The 11,814-nt window shown below is 37.3% G+C and overlaps 1 protein-coding gene across 1 annotated transcript; it reads left to right on the top strand.

Annotated features, from left to right (window-relative positions):
- The first annotated feature begins 627 nt into the window (after positions 1-627).
- LOC141648387 (protein FAR1-RELATED SEQUENCE 5-like) lies at positions 628-3,988 on the top strand. The gene is made up of 3 exons (XM_074457009.1): positions 628-1,950; positions 3,584-3,588; positions 3,688-3,988. Exons 1-3 carry the CDS (start codon positions 628-630, stop codon positions 3,986-3,988), a joined length of 1,629 nt encoding a protein of 542 aa, XP_074313110.1.
- Positions 3,989-11,814: the final 7,826 nt, after the last annotated feature.

The raw sequence follows: 11,814 nt of genomic DNA, 5'->3' as shown, positions 1-11,814 counted from the left end.
TGGCTGCAAGGCGCACATGAGGTTGAGAACCTGTGAAAAAACAGACAACAGACCGGCTGGATATATTGTGGACGTCTTTGTAGACGTTCACAATCACTCTCTTTACTCTGTCAAAAACAGAGTGTTCCAAAAGCTGTCAAGGGACGTCCATGATTACATTAAGAGGACCCTTATTGATCATACTAAGCTAAACATAGGTCCAACATTGAGCTTCAGAATTCTCAAGGAATACTCAAATGGTTATCAGAATATCGGTGCCTCTTTGCTAGACTTCAAAAACTTCAAACGAAATATCAAGTGTTACATTGGGGATAAGGATGGTAAAATTTTCATTGGGCATTTCAAAATGCTGGCTGAAACAAAGGGGTTCTATTTTGCTTATGATCAGGATGAGAACAAATGCTTGACGAAGGTTATTTGGGCTGATAAGGAAGGGATAAACAACTACAAGTTATATGGACACAGGATCTCGTTTGACCCTACTTATGGGACAAACAAATATTTCATGGTGTTTACTCCGTTCACCGGAGTAGACCACAAAAAGAAGACGGTAACTTTTGCAGCTGGATTACTTGACTTCGAGAGTCAGGATTCATTTGAGTGGATTTTTAAAAATTCCTCGAAGTAATGGGGCAGCAGCAACCTCGGTGTATAATTACGGACCAATGCCCTGGAATTAAAAAGGCATGCCCAAATGTCTTCAAGCATTCTGTGCACAAGTACTGCATGTGGCATATCATGCAGAAAATGCCTGAGAAGGTGGGAAGGGCAATCTGCAATGACACAGAATTTATGACAGACATAAATGCCGTTGTTTGGGATGTCGACTTAGAACCAGAAGAATTTGAACAAAACTGGCAAACCGTTATTGAAGCACATGGTATGCAAATCAACCGGTGGTTGAAGTATGTATTCGCAATCAGACAAAAGTGGATACCGGCTTACTTTCGCGATCTGCCTCTAGGTTGTTTGCTGCGGACAACCCAGAGATCTGAAAGTTCAAACAGCTATTTGAAACGGTTTGAAAGCCACTTTGGAACCCTTGTCGAGTTTTGGATGAGGAGCAATTCTGCAATAGAACAGCAAAGGCATTCACAAAGGAGGATGGACACTGCCAACGAGCATAGTATGCTCGAGAAAGTAGGGCCGATGAAGGTAGAGATGCATGCCTCACTTGTCTACACACATCCTATCTTTGCAGACTTTCAGAACGAAGTCAAACATGCGATATGCAGCATGGGGGTCGGGGGTTTGACAACAGTAGGGACAGTGGAGTACCATGACGTTCGTGATGGACTGAAGCACAGAAACTTCCGAGTGGAATTTAACACCAAAACTAACGAGAGCAAATGTGCATGTAAGCTATTTGAGAGGCATGGCATTGTCTGTCGGTATATACTGTGGGTGTGGAATGGTAGGCAGGTACACAGGATACCTGAGCCTTATGTCCTTGCTCGATGGACAAAGAAATCCTACAGGCCAATTGTCCAAGATGAAAATGGAAAGGTCATAGAAGACATTGACGAAGCTGACATCAAGAAAGCTGAGATGTCAAAGGTTTGGTCTGAGATTTATGCAACTGTCGGGGTGATGGACAATTATGCTACGGTTAAACAGATGAAGCAACTGCAGAAAACCCTAACACAGTTTAGGGAGAACATCACAGTACCAATTGAACCGAAAACTAAAAACCAGGAAATCGAGGATCTTTTTGGCATCACAGCTTCAAATGATATTGACCTTCGGCCGCCAAACAAGGCCAAGAATAAGGGCAGTGGCAAAAGATTGAGGTCGTCTAAAGAAAAGGCCAAGAGCAAGCCAGAAAAGAGGAAGCGAAGATGCGGTAACTGCAAGAAGTGGGTGAACCACAACAGTAGAACTTGTAATCTTCCTTTTGCTGAAAGTCCCCCTTCTGATGACGATGATGAAGAAGAATCAGAAACTGAAGAGGTATGAATCTGAAATATTACTCTCCTATTATTCTAATGTTATCCTCTTATTCTACTGTTATTCCCTTATTATTCCGGTGTTACTCTGTTATTATGCTGCTGTTGTGTTATTATACTGCTATTCTGCTATTAATGTGTTGTTGTTTTTCCTCTAATTGTTACTTTACCTCAATGACAAATACTAAGCAAAAATTGCAGGAATATGAATCAGATGCATGAACTGAGAAAGACAAAAGAGACGCAAAAGACAACGGCTACGATGAAGACCTCGCCTAAATGTCAAAGAATTTTACTATTTGTCATTGTTTGAATTACATTTTATCCTAAAATGTTACTTCTAGATAATAAAGTGAGACCTACATTATATGAGAATTAACACTAGTTACTTTAATTTATTTTGTTAATATTATCTGACTGTTTTCCACAAACCACCCACAAAATAAAACTGCATTTACACACTACAATAATAGTTGAATAATAACAGATTAGTAATATTTATAAAAAGCAGTTCCACTTTTCAGTTTTTATTAAAAACAGTTACCTAACCTAATCTAATATAATTACAGAAAAACTGTTTGTATTCCCCAAGCCCCTATAAATACTGCTATTGCGTGTAAAAAAAAACACACACACACTGAATAAGTACATTCCAAAAAAAACTCTGCATCTCCTCTGCAAAAGGTAATTTCTTATCTTTTTTTTTTGGTAGGCAGGTAATTTCTTATCTTTCTATTCTTTATTACAGAAAAACTGTTTGTATTCCCCAAGCCCCTATAAATACTGCTATTTCGAGTAAAAAAACAAACACACACTGAAAAAGTCCATTCCAAAAAAAAACTTTATCTCCTCTGCAAAAAGGTAATTTCTTATCTTTCTATTCTTTATTTTTCTTTGAACTTACCCCCTTTTACTCTCTGCAAAAAGTCCATTGTGATGCCATTTTAGTGCTATTCTGTTCTTTTTATATGGTGCTCAGTTGACTTTCTGGTTCATTGGTGTCGTTTTGGGATGGAACAAAGGGGAGTATCATTTGTTGATATGATTGGTTATAGTATATGGCTTGTGTTTTGTTTTGCTGTTGGATTAGATTATTGTCCAATTTCACAATGCCATACTTTTTGCGGTGTAATCAAACTCGTTTTGGTTGCCTTATGTGGCTGAATCTTCGGGGTATAAAATGTTGCAATTTTAATTACTTGTTCTTTGTTTGAGCATTATCTTGATCTAATTAACTGTCATTGTTACTTTGTGAAATCTACTATGTGAACGATTGAGATGGAGTCTGAGTTACTCTTACTGATAATTGATTATGGATTTGTTAGGATGAATTGTGAGAATGAGGTCGACTTGCAGCTGGGTTGCAAATCTAGAAATTATGGTTGAATCTTGTAAGATATATACCACCAAAAAGAATACAATTTCATAAAATACTATTAATTGACTCAGTCAACAATCCTTTTGAACAGTTGCAAATTAGCCCGATGAGACATAAAAAATTTACTTAAGAAGAACCATAAAAGAGATCATAGATAAAATTAGTGCGTTAATGATTGGAGACTTGTGGGTTGTGGCCTTGAAACGAGTTCTAATGCTTCTACTGTTATTCCTTATATTCTGTCTTGGTTGGGCTGCAGAAAAGGTAATTCTCTTTCTTCTGCTTTGCTATGCTTTTAATTTGGTTGAAATATTTTAAACATCTTTTTATAATGCAAAAAGTTTCATACTTCAAATGCTGCAGAATGAGTGACGTAACTGACGATAACCGAAGGTCCTCAACAAGGGAGGAAATCAATGAAGCGAAACGGAAGATAGAGTCCCTTTCGATAGAGTTGAACGAGACAAGGACAAATGTAGAGGCAGCAGAAAACCGTGAAGGGGCCTTAATAAGAGAGGTCGACAATGTTAGGGCACAGTTGAAGGTTGCTGAACTTCAAAATGAACGTATGCGTAGACAGTTGAAGGAAAAGAAAAATAGGAACTACACAGAAGCCGACATGGACAATCAATTCATTGCTGGTGTGAATGCTTTGAAGAAGTGATACACTGAAGTCTATCCTTCAATCTCTGCCGATTGGACACCAGTTCTGAAAGCCATGGAACTTATGGAAGGATATAAAAACCCTTTTCAGGATGAGTCGGTGGAAGTTGAGAGCCTTTGTCCAAGGACTGCGCTGCAGCGTCGAGAGAATAGAATAAAGATATAAAAATCTAACGATGATGGTCAAGGGCTGCTGCTTTAAAATATGTTTAAAATATTTATTGCTTTAAAAATAATGTCTTTAATATTTTAGAACGTTAATGTTTATTATGTAAGTACTATCTTTAAGTACTATTTACTACTATGTTTAAGTAATGTTGGAATAACAGAAGTCTTTACCAGAATAATGGTGCAATAACAGCATAATAACTGCTAATTATGCAGAATAATACTGCAATAACAGCATAGTAATGGTAGAATAACAGTGGAATAAAAGCAGTGTAAAACGACTGCATTTACACTTCACTAACAGTCGAATAAACTAGTCCTTATGCGCAATAAAACTGCAATAACAGCAGAATAAACTACTTATTATGTGGAATAATAGTGCAATAACAGTAGAATAACAGTGCAACAGCAATAGAATCACAGTTGAGAAAAAACCGCCATTGACAGTTGAATAGAAAATGGATATTCTTCGTGGAAATGGATAGTGTTTGTAAAGCTTAATTAAACTAGTGGAATAACAGCAGAATAAGTGTAGACAAATAGTAGAATAACAGCAGAGTAGCTGCTTATTATGCGGAATAATACTGCAATAACAGCAGAATAATGGTAGAATAACAGTGGAATAAAAGCAGTCTAAACCACTGCTTTTACACTTGACTAGATTTACACTTGAATAAAAATGAATAGTTTTAACAACATAATGCTGGACTAACAGTGGAATAACAGCAGAATAAACTAGTCCTTTTGTGGAATAATACTGCAATAATAGCAGAATAAAACTACTTGTTATGCGGAATAATAGTGCAATAACAGCAGAATAACGGTGCAATAAGAATAGAATCACAGTTGAGAAAAAACAGCCATTGACAGTTGAATAGAAAATGGATATTCTTCGTAGAAATGGATAGTGTTTGTAAAGTTTAATTAAACTAGTGGAATAACAGCAGAATAAGTGTAGACTAATAGTACAATAACAACAGAGTAGCTGTTTATTATGCGGAATAATACTGCAATAACAGCAGACTAATGGTAGAATAACGAGTGGAATAAAAAATCTAAACCACGCTTTTACACTTGACTAAATTTACACTTGAATAAAAATGAATAGTTTTAACAAAATAATCTTTGGACTAACAAGTGGAATAATGTGAGAATAAACTAGTCCTTTTGTGGAATAATACTGCAATAACAGCAGAATAAACTACTTATGATACGGAATAATAGTGCAATAACAGCAGAATAACGTTGGAATAACAACAGAATCACAGTTGAGAAAAACCGCCATTTACAGTTGAATAGAAAATGGATAGTGTTTGTAGAAACCAAAGGTAATAAGAAAGCTTAATTAAACTAGAATAACAGTCGAATAACTGTAGACTAATTGTGCAATAACAGCAGAATAACTGCTCATTATGCTGAATAATACTGCAATAACAGTAAACTAACAGGGAGATTAGAGTAAAAATGGATGGTGTAGACTAATTGTGCAATAACAGCAGAATAACTGCTCATTATACTGAATAATACTGCAATAACAGTAAACTAACAGGGGGATTAGAGTAAAAAAAGTACAAGTAATATGAAAACTCAATTAAATTAGAGTACACACTGGAATAACACTAGAATAATAGGTGAATAACAGCACAATAAACTAGTTATTATATAGAATAACAGTGCAATAACAGCACACTAATTGTTTAACAAACAGTTTACACTAACTTAGTCTGACTTTCCTGGATACACAACAGTCGAAGGTACAACATTCACTACGACACCTGATTCTTCACTAGCAGCAGATGATTGGGGTTTCAATTATTTCAACTTGTTCCTAGCTGACCCCAAACCCAACGTCTTAGGCCTCTGATTCTCACAAGTCGTCGCCTTATTAAGAACTAATTGCCTATAAATATTAATATCATCCAAGATCAGGGAAGCCGATATTTCAACACAAAAGCTTCGACGAGCAACCTTGCTGTGAAGATTGGACTTAAATAGGCTGCCACCATATTCGGCCATTAAATACAGCAAGAAACACCCAGACTCTGTATTCAGCAGTTCCTTCTTTTTCCATTTAAAAGGAACATCCACGATTTAAAAATTGCGGCAATCTTGAGACTTCATAATATTATGAGCCTCCATAAAAACATACATATAGTTTGCCACAATCTCGGCCAATCTTCTGTACTCGGCTAAATTTTTGGCATCGTGAGTCATGTTGTCCAAAAAATCAATCGATTCATTCATAAAATTGATGCAGAAATAAGAGTAGTGATCATTGTACAGAATCGGCACAAACAAAAGGTCCGAGTTCAAACGACATCTTCCATTGCAGGAATCGAAAAACACATTCCAAAATTTCAACCACTTCTTACCCGGACCGTCAAGAGGGTTTGAGGAATCAAAGTTCTCTAAGAGTGAATAAAGAGCATCCTCCTAAACAGAAAGCATAAACAACCAAAAATAGCGCACAAGTGTTAAATTTATATCACTACTTGTGAGTAAATATAAAGGTAATAACGCAAAATAGCAAAGGAAAAAACAAAATACCATATGACGAAGTCCGAAAAACATTGAGCTTGGTTCTGAACTTTCCTCAAACTCCAACGAATTCAAAAGAATCGACCAAACATTGACTACTCTAGTTGACATCATAGCAGCTGCATCTACAATGGAAACAATATCCCCCCCTGTCCAAAAACACGCCGACGTCGTCGTTGTACAAGACTAACATCTCACTGCATTCACAAAAAAATAACATATGATAAGAACAGTGGGATTACAGTGGTATAGCAGTAGAATAACAGTTCAATAATAGAACAATAACAGTATAATAATAGTGGAATAACAGCGGAATAATAGTGGTATAACAGTAGAATAACAAAAGGGAATTAACAGTGGGATTACGGTGGACTAACAAAGCGGAATAATAGTGGTATAACAAAGAGAATAACAGTTCAATAATGTTGAGAATAATAAAAGGAATTTAACGGTGGAATTTTAATGGACTAACAAATGAATAATAGTGGTATAACAAAGTAGAATAACGATTCAATAACAATGAGAATAAAAAAGGGAACTAACGGTGGAATTCCGATACTAGTTTGACAAAATAACAAAGATAATAACAAAGCAGATTAATGCGAGAATAACAAGTGGGAAACAGAAAGACTAACGAACAGAACACCACAATCAAAGAAATGAAAATCGACACCTACTCTTCTTTCAAGTGAGCGTCTTCACGAAGAACAAAGTCCACCACTTGCTTCCGCACCTTCAAAGATCTTAGAGAACTGTTTTTTGTTTTTCCGAAACAAATCCGACACCGCAACAAAACTACTGTCCTCTGGCCCGCAATCCATAGAGCAACCCAGCCCATCGTCTGACTTACCCCTTTTACGGCTACCCAAAGCCGACTTTGGACTCACGGTGCTATCCACACCCATGCTTCCCACTTGACGGCTGGCAGTATGGGTGTTTGTAGAGAATTCAGTGCTATCAATGACAGTAGGAGAAGCGACGGGCTCGACAACAGGCTGCGTTGTCTTAACCTTCTTACCAACAGTTTTCACCCTGCCAGAACCACGACGTTTCTTAGCGCTTTGAGAAACCCTCGCTTCCGTATCCTCAATACGCCGTTTCTCTTCAAGCACACTCAGGGTTTCCTTTCTCGTCTTGTTCAACTCCTCCAAAGTTTTCAACACATCTTCCCTGGACTCATTCATATCAGACAGCACCAACAAGGCAGCGATCTCAGCGCGGTAAAGGGCTCTTGAATCAGAATTACCCAACTCACAATCAAAAACAGTTCCACGGTAAAAGAGCATGTGCAACATTGTATATACACTGCAATCCAAATTTTCAATCTCAGCGGTTTGCCAGGTAAAAGGGACGTTGACAATTTTATAATCTTTAACCTCCCCGCCTCGGGCAACTCCTTTTTTGATCAGGAAATCAGACATCAAGCTCAGCTTCAAATAAGCAAGGAAAAAGAAAACATAATTAGTAACAATACTTAAACATACTAGGCAAAACACCAAGAGAAAATTAGGCACAATAAATGACTTACAACAGTTTGATAATACACCAAACGTACACACGGCTGTTGATCATCAGCAAACAACGCCTCTTGAAATACATTATCAAGATATTCAACCCTCTTCGCCTTGAAGTTGATGCACAAACAGCTAAAGTGCTCATACAAAAGAATTGGGATGAAAATCTGGGAAAATATTTGGCCAAAAAAATTGTTACTAATTACATGGTTTAAAAAAAGCAGAAACACAGCAAAATAACAGTAGAGTAATAGTAGAGTAACAGTAGAATAATAGTAGAATACACACAAGTACAGAAACATACCATATCAGAATTAAGATCACAATCTCTCTTGTTGTTATTTACAAACACAGTAAATGAAAATATGACTTCCGCACATAAATCACTCCTGGAAGCCTTCTCATGTTTCGACGGCATACAAATTCGCCCCAATGGACTCTAAACACAAAGTGGAGAAAAGAGTTGAAACGTGATGCAAAATGAAAAATAAAGTAAAAGACACCATAAGATAGAATAACTAACCGTTGCACCTATCCCAAAGAAAAGTCGACTTGGACTTCCTCTTATACAAGTATCATTAAGAAAGAGGGACCACCAGTCCACAACACCAAGCATTATCATTGAGTTTGGAACCATGGATTCCATATCCTCTCGATTCAGGTAACTCTGAACACCCCAAGTGACAAGATTCTCGCTTCAAAACCGAAAAAACAGCAAAATAAGAGTCACATAAATATATTTTTGAAGAACACAAAGCAGAATAAATTTTAAACAGAAAGCGGAAATTTTTTAAAATAAAAACGAGGTCTTACCCTTGAGAAATGTTATGATCATTCAAGAAACAGTAGTCTGCAACCTCTTTCCTCTTGGATAGCATTGGGTTGAAAACATGTCCTATTGTTACCATTGATTTTGACAGGACAACTAGCTGAGGATCCACAGTACCACAATTATAGCTACATCCGAAATTCTGAGGCACAACAGACAACAGTAGCTCCTCATGTGCAGCAGAGTGCAGCAAATAACTTGTACCGATATTAGGAGCATTCAACCCAAAGAACGCCATTGTCCTCTAGGATAGCCTCACCAACAACAGTACCAGCCTCCAACACAACCTCGACATCCTGTTTAACAGATTTATCTATCTCAGACGCAGCCCCAAGCAACAAGTCTGCATGACAAGACATCAGCACATCCGCTACTTCCTCTTCTGCAGTCACAAATGCTTCACTGCCAATTTGAGTGGAATGTTGAGTGTCATTAGGCAATGGAATGTCAGCACCGGTATCCGTCACCTCTGTCTCAGGCAAACAAGCATCAGTCTTTGGAATTTGAGTTGCTTGAACATCTACCGGTGTACAGTCAACAGTATTAGCCATGTCCTCTAGCGGATTATCAACAAGATAGTCTTCAACTTGAATGTTAACGTCCTCCACATCATTGTTAACATCCTCCACATCAATGGTAATGTCCCCCACATCAACTACTTTCTCACCAATATCATCTGGCTCTCCATAACGAAACTGAATGTCAGCACAGATATCCGTCGTAATAGCATCTAAACCGAGCGGTGACAATTGTGGAGTCCCCACCTTTGCACTTTGTTGAATGACGGGACTATGTTCAACACCCTTCTTTTCATCTATAGTCGGCTGCACATCCGAAAGCCCGATACACTCCTCATAAAATTGAGAAAATAGATTAAATGATGGAGGTTCAATAATGACATCTTCATGTCTAGCTTTTTTGGAAGCTGGTTCTTCAGGAACAGTTGATCGCGATTTATTTGCCGCTTGCATAGCCAATACATGCTTAACCCGTTCGTCCAACTCACGGATAACTTGATCCGTGAAGAAAGATAGGGTGGCAACCAAATTCTATGACCCTTCACAATGCACTTTTTCTGAATGTTCAGTCGTGCTTTCTTTAGCAGCTCGTCGGGTTACTTGGCTCGGTAACTTAGCAGCAGGTGCTTGACGCATAGCCTGCTGGTTCTTCTTCATCATCTTCGACTTTATTAGTTACGCCCGTTCCAAGTATCGGCGGCATAAAATCTGAGAATCCCTCTCATTAAGCAGTATAAGTTGATGAACATCCTGTCAAGATAAAATCCCAAAATTTTTACTTAAAACTGAATTCCAAAACATAATAAAAGTACAATAATAGTAGAATAACAGAGGAATATTAGTACACTAACAGCAGAATAGATAACAGTGGATTAATAGTAGAATAACAGTAGTATAACAATGAAGTAATAAAATAACAAAGGAATAACAGTACAGTAACAGCAGAATAAATAACAGTGGAGTAATAGTAGAATAACAGTAGAATAACAGTGGAGTAACAATTGGAATGAAAAATAGAATAATAGTGGAATGACAGCAGGAAAACTGAGGAATAACAGTGGAATAATCGTAAAATAATAGCAGTAGGACAACTAATACTTAAAGACAATAACAGAATAACATTTTAGAATGATTCATTTAAAAACAATCAAACAAGTGCTTACGTCGACCGCTGCGGACTGTACTTGCTCATCCGTAAGAATATAATCAGGTAGATCCAGCACAAGCCATCGACGTTGTCTGTTCGTTGACCAGAGCCAACGATGTTTGGACGAGACAATGGGAAAGCAACGACTGAACGCTCCCCAGTGCCCAGAGCACCAGCATGTTGGGGCTGGTGTCCTCTACAGTTAGTGCAATAACATTTAAATCTCTAAAAGGATCAAAGGGTATACTTTTGTATTATTATCAGTTGGTCCACGTTTATCAATAACGGTTGGCTTGCTAGATAAGTTTGACGTTATTGTCATACTGATGGCGGTGACCAACTGGTCCCTAAAAGTCACACCTATAAGATACGTTTGAGAGATGTGACGGTATGAAAATACAGTCATGTTGATGCCTAATATGACTAAGCAGTTAGTCGGAGTTATTGACTAATAATTAGTCAAACGCGATGTTGAGATAATTATTTAATACGGATTAAATAATAATGGCTAAAGTGAATTAAGCAGTTAATTCGTAAATTGAATATAAACGATTATATTTAATTAATGTATATTGAATTAATTATACAATATTGTCTTTGTCGGACAAGTATTAATATGTCGACTAATCCATGTTACTAGTCGATATTTTAATAACCGATAACCGATGACGATTTATAATAAAATCCCGTCATATACATTTAGCGAAAATCGAGTCGGACCACGAGTTAAAATAAGGAGAAAGTGGAAAGCCCACTCCCTCCTTAATGAACCTCACGGCCGAATGGAACAAAAGGGGAGTTTCTCTCCTTTTGACCTAATCGATATTCATTTGCAAAAATTAGGTTTTTGGAGGCATTTTTTTCTCTGAAACCTAGATCTCACATCGAAAACCTCACAAAAACTCTCTCAATATTGCAAGGCAATTAGAGAGTACTTTCTAGCACAAGAGGCATAGTCTCAGACGGTCTTGGGTGCAACGATTAGGAGGAAATCTATATTGATTTCTGTTCTTAGGCCGTATTTACAAAGGACCCGAGGTTGATTCTTGTTCTTTATCGTTTCTCTATTGTTTTTCGTTTATGACCATAAATCGCATGTTAAACTTACGTTAT

The sequence above is a fragment of the Silene latifolia genome, chromosome 1 (genome assembly GCF_048544455.1).
Source record: "Silene latifolia isolate original U9 population chromosome 1, ASM4854445v1, whole genome shotgun sequence".
NCBI classification, from domain to species: Eukaryota; Viridiplantae; Streptophyta; class Magnoliopsida; order Caryophyllales; family Caryophyllaceae; genus Silene; species Silene latifolia.
Note: the sequence above shows the minus strand (reverse complement) of the source record. Positions and strands in the feature narration are given on the sequence as shown.

Coding starts and splice junctions, on each gene's coding strand:
- LOC141648387 (XM_074457009.1), top strand. CDS start 628: ATGGGGCAGCAGCAACCTCGGTGTATAATTACGGACCAATGCCCTGGA.